Genomic DNA, 9,508 nt, shown 5'->3' with positions numbered 1-9,508 from the left:
ACACACACACACACACACACACACACACACACACACACACAAACGCACATGAGTGACCATCATCAACATCACTCAAACTCCATTACATCAGCTCACTTCCTGAACAGAGGGCTGCAAAAGGTATGTGTGCGTGTGTGTGTGTGTGTGTGTGTGTGTGTGTGTGTGTGTGTGTACATTCCAACATGCTCACATGTCTGTAGTCTTGTGTTTATGTTGTGTTGTGTTTATGTTGAAGCCTTGATGATATGGTGGTTGAGGTTTTCAGAGGGGAGGTTGGAAGTGGAGGCTTGTTAAAAAGGCAACACGGGGCTCAAATGTTTAGAGCGCAGTAGATGAGCCTCAGCAGTGGGTTACAGCAGGGGGTAAAAATTTGAAATTGCCTAGGCTGCATTAAAAACTAACCATGGAAACATGAACCTGAACTAGATATAATAAAGCCCTCCAGCAAGACTTGTTCACTTTCATCAGTGTGTGTGTGTGTGTGTGTGTGTGTGTGCTAGAATCCAGCTTTAATAAGGCCCACCATCAGCTCATCACCCCCTGTCGAACTGGATCACAGCCACTGGAAGATTTAGTGTGTGTTTGCATATAACTTTCTATCTCTCCAATCTGTTCCTCCTTATTCTCCCTCTTTTCTCTTTTATTTCTTTTTTAATTTCTCAATGTGATATTATGCGATGGTTTTTGGGGGGTGCCATAAACTCACTGGAAAGAAATCTCAGAGTTTTAAAACAAACATTATGACTATCTCCCCTGAGCAGCTGACAATCAGGCATTTGATGTTTATTTGCTTCACTTGTCGATCAAATGAACTGAGTTTGACTTTGGCATAACACATTAAGTGCAGAAAGATGTATCACAGAGGCCCAGTGATGAAAATATGCAACACTGAAGTTGTTGTTTCGTACTTTAGCACTCGAAGCAGCTCCAAGACAAAAACTGTACAGCTAAAAAAAAATGAGTGAGTGTTTGTGCTTATGCCTTAGGAAATATAGAAAACATAAAAAGGCAGTGAAGAGTTCTGCAACTGTAAGATTGTAACATTCGAAGTGTTGAGTTGGGTTGATTACTGGCTACCATCTTAACCTTTGTTTAGAGTCCAAAAATCCTAATGTAGGGAGTAATATGAACAATAACATTATTTCCATTCAATGTCCAAAACCTTGAGGTTTAACATGCAAATATATTTCTATATCTTTCTTTATACATTTTTTCTTTATAGAATTATGGATTGTGGAAAAAACATAATAAATTATATAATACAAGCTAAACTTTAAAATGAAGCAGACAGAAGAGAGCTAAGCTGTTTCATGTGCTGAGCCGCTAGGTAGAAAATGTGCTCGGTGGGAGCATCGCCATGGTGGGCACCTCACACAGATGATTAGCATCACGTGCTAGTGTGTATGCGAGAGAGATGGTAATTCAACATGTTGCCAAAAGCCAGAGAAAAAAAACACACTTGCACATGTTCATATGATGTGCAACTAGTAACTGAACCCTTGCATAGCAACCCCTTCATTTTAATGGGCCGTATGTGTGTTTGTGCGTGAAAGGCCTGAGGGGTAAACTGATCTCCATCAGGCGGTCCTAACTACACCTTTAGACACCTACACTACAATAATGAGCTTTAAAACCATCTGCATCGGGAAAACGGGGTTAAAAGGGCAGAAAAAAAGATTGAAGGGACTAGTTGTCTTTAGCCACTGACAGGTCAGCTCAGTTCACCATTCTCCTCTCTGACCTTAAGTGTTAAAAATTGTTGAAAAATGCAGATCAGATCAATCCCTGAGGACAATTTCACATGACGCTCTTGGAGGATTTTCAAAGCACATTAGTTTTGCTTTTAGAGAATAGATGCACTTCCTCACACACGTCATAATAAACGTCATATTATTTCATCATTGTGAAAACACATTTGTTTTTCTGGATTCCTTGTGAGGGGTGACTATGCAGATGGTCTGTTGGCTGTGTGGGTTGCAAAATCTATGTTTGGGCGAGAGTTGCTAGAGTAGGATAACAGGCATGGACAAGATGGAACAAAATGCATACAGCAGTATGGCAAATCAATGAAAAGGATGAACCCGCTCTATATGTTTAGATCAAAAAGTAAAAGAAGTTCAAAAACATACTGATGTGCACAGAAACATAAACAAGATAAACTGCACAAGACGACACAGCTATAACACTTTTCTCTCCACAATCAAACTGCTTCTTGCATATGAATTTCCATGCTGTGTCATCATGGATATGATGATTTTGCAACAGCCGTTATTTCATTATTATTATCCTAAATGAGCTGGTAATCATTATAACAATATTCTCTATGGCTTATGATAGGATAAGACTGTGGTTTGCTACTACAACTGCTGATTACAACAGTAATCCATTTTTCCACTCCAGTAAACCAGCTGATCCCATTGTTGGAGATCTGCTAACAGCTCTCACAGTAAGAGCATACAAGTGCTGTTTTGTACAAGCCAAACACACATGTCAACTATTAACAACTAAATAAATATAATAACGCCTTGTTAGAGAATCCTTTCGGTGTTCTTTGTCAGCCTTCTGTGACTCTTTACAGTCTCTACAAAAGGCACACACCCACCCACACTGATTACAAGTGTGTAACAGGATCTGTATCTATATGGGACATGCATTGCAGGGCATCAGATTCACTTAAAATTAATTCATAGAGAAAAATGTTGACAGCATGACAGCATGATGATATGATTAAAATGTGTTTATGCAGATTTGTGTGCATGCATGAACTATTTACCCTTTTTTGTGTATGAACAATGAACGTATGCGTGTCCTACCTCTCAGGACACTGAGTGTTATGGCTTCTGTGTGTTCAGCTAGCAGATCAGCTTTGGCTATAGCAGCCAGGGAGAGATAACTGGACATGTTCCTGCTCAGCTCCCTGTTCCCTCTCTGCAGGAACCGCACCGCTACCGGGACTGCCAGGACCATGACTGACGGACAGCTGTAGTTCTGAGGGGACAAAAGGAGAGAGGAGGTTTGAGGAGACAGTGGGTTAAAACATGCAAAAAAAAACAACCCAAAAACGTGTATGTGTGTTTGTGTGTGTGTTTGAGGGAGCAGACACATGCAGAAGATTTGTCCCTGTAAACATTTACAGAGGGAACAGGAAGGAAGGGGATTTGAAATGCACTAGCTCCCTCAACAGGACAGACTGAGACCAAGTCTGGTTAACGTGTTGTGTGTTTGGGGGGTGGGAGATTGCTGCTGATCCAGATTTAGATTCACATTTGAAGGACCTTCTGCAGTGATGACAGAAATTAAATGGGCAATCTACCTCTGGATATGTTTCATGGCAATGTTCACCGCATTCCTCGGATGATATAATTTATTTGTGTACCTACACTTAAACTCAACCTTCCTTTGCATGCAAAGCCAGAGTCACCCATGTACAATCTGCTAAACCAAAGGATTAGTCTAAGGTTACAAAAGAACAGATTAGATCAGAGATGGAGTCCTATAACGATAAACTTATCTCACCTATCCCTCTCATCCCTAGAAGATAGATATGTGGAAGTATAGTTATTTTATTTGTTATGAATCCATTCATATATGTTTTTTACTTATGCTTATTATGCAATGCTGTAATGGGTAATATGATTTCACTGAGAGTAAAAAAAGAAAAAAGCTCAGAATTCCTTTTAACCTGATACTTACTGTGTTGATGTTTTAGTCTGTCACACCTCACTTCTGCCACATGATGGCAGTGTCCACAAAATTATCCCACCAATCAAGACGATCCATCAAACTGTCCGTCTGTCTACATTACACTCATTTGGCATGTAAATACATATTTACCTAATACATGGATGTAAAGATTTATTTATCTTTCCTGTCTCTCCCTTTCATCTTATTAGGAAGAGTCACGTTAATGTCAGGCACAGCGCAGATCAGAAGCAATAAGATCAAACACACACACACTGAATAATGCTGTCATACGCTAGAAATCAACACACACACATATACGTTTATTTGCACACAAGCAGGATGCAAATAAAAACGCTTCTTCCTACAGGCTGTTGCTCACTTCTTCTCTCCTCCCCTCTGTGGGAGTTTCAGTGGAAGGGTAAGAAGAGTGTGAGAAGAAATAAAGATAGTTGGAGGGTAGGAAAGAACAGAAGAAGAATAGGTAGAACGAACTCAAAGAAACTGATCATAAAAGATAAAGGAACAGCGAAGGAGTGAAGAGATAACTGTTGGAGTGAGGACATCAGAGCGTCGAGCTGCTGCTGTCAGAACTTTTAGTCTCACCTCTGTGTGTATGTGTGTGTGTGTGTGTGCGTGTGTGTGTGTGTGTGTATGTGTGTGCGTGTGTGTGTGTGTGTGTGTGCGTGTGTGTGTTTTCATCAAGAATCAGTCTCATTATGACGGTATTAAGCACATTCCTATTCCCACAAGAAGTGGAGAGCGGAAGAAGGTAAGAGAGAGAGAGAGAGAGAGAGAGAGAGAGAGAGTCCCTCTGGTCTGGAGGTCTGAAGGGGAAAGATTTAGATTTACATTTTAAACCTTTGAACCTCTCATTACATAAAGTGTATTTGGTCTTACAGCAAAATCCTCCTTTTTATGTTGCATGAGGAATAATTTATACTTGTGTCCCCATTTTCTCATGCCTTCCAACCTTTTTTTTCCTGTTATCTACAGTACTACCACAAGTAAAAAAACCGAGAGGTCAGGAGATAAATTTAAAGGTTTGCAAGATGACTGACAGGACAGAGAAAGAGGAAAAATAATTTTTGGTACTTCTTTTTACAACATTTCCCTAATCAGCGTTTTGTTCCATCTGAGATACTTCAAATAGTTTTGCATGACAAGTTACATGACAGACTGTAAGCTTGACTGTCTGCAGCCTTGCTCAGCAAGATTTGCACATATCTGTAGCTATCTTTATGCAGGTATTTGGTGTGTATACGCTGTAAAGCTGCTAATATACACTATTACAGTTCTGATCGCGAGCAGACTGTCTGTTAATCAACGTGTGCCATACTTTTTAGACATGTGACAGTGCTCAATTTCCAAAACGTCAACAGCTGTAAAGGTATGTTCTGTATGTGTGGTTTGTGCTTCAGGTAAAACAAATACAGAAGTTATTTTCTCTGGAATGCAACACTACAAAACAATGTCTGGTGTTGTGTGTGTGTGTGTACCTGCAGGATACAGCTGGTGATGTCGGAGGCAATCTTAGCGTGCGGTGTGTCCTCTGTGTTTTCACCTTGCGGGGTGAGGTTATGTTCCAGACACGACTCCCACAGGCCCACCAACGCCGTGCTGTGTTGCTCGATGGAGCCCGTCTCCCTTATGGCCGTGGTAATGCGCGTTATGCAAATCTCCACCACAGCCTGGTCATTATCATTGGTCAAATAGTCCTGTCAGCCAGCAGACAGTAAGATGATGCAAAACAAAGGTTGCAATGATAAATTAAGGACACAAAGATGAATTATGGATGAGAACATAAATAATTCATTAATATTTTGGATAAATAGCATCTATGTGTGTTGGTTCTGCCTACTGACCGGTGAGCAGGAGATGGCCTTGATCTGGTCCAAAGCCTGAGACAGACAGTCTTCGATCTCTGCGTCCTCCAGAGAAAACAGATCTCCAGCTCTGGACAGATCCCTTTGCCCCAACACTTGGCTGAACAGCTGGTGCATCCTGGTCCTAGTTTAGGACACCTTTTGGACTAGTTTGGCACAGGTCCTGTCCAGTTTAAGATCCCTTAATTGAGAATGAATATATCCCTGACATAATGTTTTTTTCTTGGCTCTAAGGGACCATTTAGAGAGTACACAGAGTCATGTGCATTGGTAACCCAAAAGAGTTCAATCCCTTTTAAAATGACATCAATTTAAAATGCAGGCACTGCTTCAGACATTATGGGTGCTGTGAATGCACTCTAATTGGTCAAATAATATGGATGCATGGATCAATGGAGGACATTAGTAACGAATAAAGAATCTTTAAACATGTGAAATTCAAGTCCTCTTCAGTGCAGTCCAGGATCAGGTAGGCTGGACAAGAGTGGATGAGTTTGGCCCAATGTTTTTTCTGGGTCTGCCTGAGGCCTGTTACCATGGAGACAAGGCATATTCTGGAGAAGGCAGTCTTTCTGCAGCAGGGTCCTGGAGGAGAGAGGGGGGGGGGGGGGGGGGGGGGGGGGGGGGGGGTGGGGGGGGGGAGAGGGGACGATTAAATTAACTAAAGAGAGCTAAATGTTGGGATGTTCATTTTGTACACAAAATAACATTTTGGCAAGAAGTAGATTGTGCAGCTGAGACTGGCGATATTAATTTTGAGCCAGTAAGAATAGCAGTAGAGGTTTAATTAGGGATTTTTGGTCTCAAGAAACAGACTTGGACAACTAGGACAACCATGACAGACACTTACATAAGTGAATGTCAGACGATATTAAAGGCGCAGTTCAACATTTTGGGAAATATGCTTCTATAGATTTTCCCAAAAGTTTCCCAAAAAAATGATGACCACTCTCATGTTGCTCTGTTGAATATGACCATGAAGGTAAGAAATACAAGGATATAAAAAGATATTAGTAAGCTTTAAGTGAATTTTGTTATCTTCTAACAAAACCAGGCTGTTTTCTAAGCTAAGCTGAACTAAATGGCTGCTGGGGGTAGCTTTATACTTAACACATTAATGTAAGAGGGGTATCGATCTTCTCATCTAACTCTCAGCAAGAAAGCAAATAGACATATATCTAAAAATGTGAAACTATTGCTTATGGTGCTTTGCTTTCAAACAGTCTTCAGGTGACAATAACATTCAACAACAACATTAGAAGTTAAAAATATCCGCTCATCCATCCCTCTACCTTTTAAACTCTTCTCCACCCCATCTGTTTCCCTCTTTCTACAGGTGAAGCAAGTTTAAGTTAATATGTGATGATGTGAACCAAATGACTCCTTGGTAATGTGTGACATGTCTTCTGCAAAATCATACAGACCAACCACAATGCACAAACACACACAGACACGTATGCGGGCACTGTGGGAATGTGTGACTACAGTTCCCAATTCACAGAGGTGTTTGCAGCCTCAGTGACATTTTGGGTGTTTTAGTCCAGTAAATCTATCTACATTGTGATGGATTAAATCTATGAGCCAAAATAGTATTTACATAAAGAATCTGTATTCAAATAATGTAGAATTTGTTATATTCTTATGATGTCTTTAAGTATTTATTAGAATATAATACAACAGTTCATAATGACAGAAATAAAACTAATGGTTTATAAAGAATAAACAGTGCTCGGCGATAAAGTATTATGAATGCAGTCCGAGTTGTGGGAATTCAAAGGCACTACGTTAACCATTATCCCTGTTTTTGTGAACCTAAATTAAACATTAAAACATTAACTCTACAGGGGGCGGAGAGGAGTTTTACACACACGTATGCAACAAACAATCACATACGTGCACACTCTATGTACAGTATGCTTGTTATATCTCTGGCTTCGCACAGTGACAAACATATCTGCCCTCCCACATGAAAAACACACACAAACACTGCATGTTCCCATGCCTCTACAGACATTTAGCAAGTAGAAAAAAACACAGACACACACAGGATGAGCTGCTAAGCGTATGTATCTGTGTCATTGTCTGCTCCCTGCGCCCGCTTCCCTCTACCATGAGACGTCATCTCGTCTTCACACCATTTCTATGAAAGTCACATTGGAGCGAGCACAAGCTCGACCAAAGGACGGCACAAAGCGGAGCTCTTGGGAGACCGTTATCTCTCCTGCCAAGCTGCCGCTGGTCATGGAAAGCCGCCCATTGCCGGGACACCACATCAGGAATTCTTATTGGTCAAAGCCAAGCTGCTGGGTCCAAAACAACAAAACAAGCATAAATACAGAGCAAAGAGATTTATCTGTCACGCACAGACAGACACCTATTATCATTGTTGTGTAGAGCATCCATCAGAGCTATTTCTTTGCATGGTTAGAAGTACGAAATTATCTACAAGATATTTTCTACATATGCTGTAACTACCTATATATTCTTCTTTTCTTCTTGAACCTCGTGACACAAAAATATATATCCTGAATTGAGTACGACTACATAAACAAATGCAGTCTAACACAAAAGCCATGCAATAAATCCTACCTTCATGAACTTTATAACGGGTGAAACTATATTATAGGGGCGTTGATCATTGTTTTCGATCATTTTAGAGGCTGCAGTTCATGATGCTGCTGAATTGTATTGCATTAAACCAAGAGGTGTTTTTTATGAGTAAAGGGGGCAACAGTATCTACTCACCAATAAAAATGGAAAGAGAGAAAGATGATAAAGGACAGGGATTCAGATGGAGACGATCAGGAAAAGAAACACCAGGAGAAGAGGAGGAATGAGACAAACCCACACTCGGCGTGAAAGGCAGTGAGCAGCAGAGAAGCTGACAGAGACAGAGAACCAGAGAGAAAGAGCCAGAGGTGGATAATGTTTCGCTGTCCTGAATTCCCTGTGTAACCTGCAGACAACTCGCATACTGAGCTTCCATTATTCTACCTGAATGCCTCACACACACACACACACACACACACACACACACACACACAGTTATGTACACACACCATCCTCTCTCTCCTCACTGCTGAACTGTTGTGTTTATTTACTGTATCCCTTCCTGCTCTCACTATGTCACAGCCCGCTTGAGAGACTGAGCACTAGTGCTTGTGTATGTGTGTGTGTGTGCGTGTATGTGTGTGTGTGTGTGTGTGTGTGTATGTGTGTGTGTGTATGCGCGCGTGTGTGTGTATGTGTGTGTGTGTGTGCACGCGTGTGTGTGGGTGCGTGTGTGTGTGTGTGTAAAAGCAGAGGAAAAAATGGGCCTGAGGAATTTCAGTTCTTAAACAATCAGCTAGTTACTATTAATCACCCAGCTACGGCTCAGCAAGCTCAGGAATGCAGCCTTTAAACACACACACACACACACACACACACACACACACACAGAAGACAGTTTGTAGTACCTTGTTTCCACCTGTATTTTATGATACACACTTTAAATGGTCTAAAACTAAATTAAAGAGCACATTAGAGTTCACATTGTCTTCTTCTTGGTATATTGCCTGTCACATTTGACAAGTGCAAGTGCAAATACAGTGATTCTTCCAGTGAAAGTTCAGTTTGAATGTAAAGCACCCAAATGTTGCAGGACACTGTGCTGGCCACTGGGCCACTGGGTGAGGGGTGACACAGGGGGTGCGCGCTGACGGGGTGGGGCGGGTCGGGCGGGAGGGGTGAGAGGGTTTGGGGCTATGTAAGGACAATGTGACTGAAGGGCCTCTCTCTCTCTCTCTCTCTCTCTCTCTTTCTCTTTCTCTTTCTCTCTTTCCTCCACCACTGCCACTACTGTCTTCACTCGGCACTCAGGGAGAGAAAACACTGGGTCTTTTGTATGACCTATAAGACAGACCACCCCTCCCTCCCCCGTCTTTCCCTCACTCTCTCTC

The 9,508-nt window shown here is 41.5% G+C and overlaps 1 protein-coding gene across 1 annotated transcript in view; it reads right to left on the bottom strand.

Moving 5' to 3' along the window:
- The window catches only part of veph1 (ventricular zone expressed PH domain-containing 1), a 75,997-nt gene that overhangs the window by 62,576 nt on the left and 3,913 nt on the right, over nucleotides 1-9,508 (bottom strand). Inside the window, exons 2-4 of the mRNA XM_027280429.1 lie at nucleotides 5,547-6,152; nucleotides 5,181-5,399; nucleotides 2,814-2,988 (exon numbers count right to left, since the gene is read on the bottom strand). Coding sequence (XP_027136230.1) covers nucleotides 2,814-2,988; nucleotides 5,181-5,399; nucleotides 5,547-5,684 — 532 coding nt within the window. The 5' untranslated portion in view covers nucleotides 5,685-6,152. The remainder of the gene's footprint in view (nucleotides 1-2,813; nucleotides 2,989-5,180; nucleotides 5,400-5,546; nucleotides 6,153-9,508) is intronic.

This window comes from Larimichthys crocea, chromosome VII, assembly GCF_000972845.2.
Source record: "Larimichthys crocea isolate SSNF chromosome VII, L_crocea_2.0, whole genome shotgun sequence".
Classification (NCBI taxonomy): Eukaryota; Metazoa; Chordata; class Actinopteri; family Sciaenidae; genus Larimichthys; species Larimichthys crocea.
Note: the sequence above shows the minus strand (reverse complement) of the source record. Positions and strands in the feature narration are given on the sequence as shown.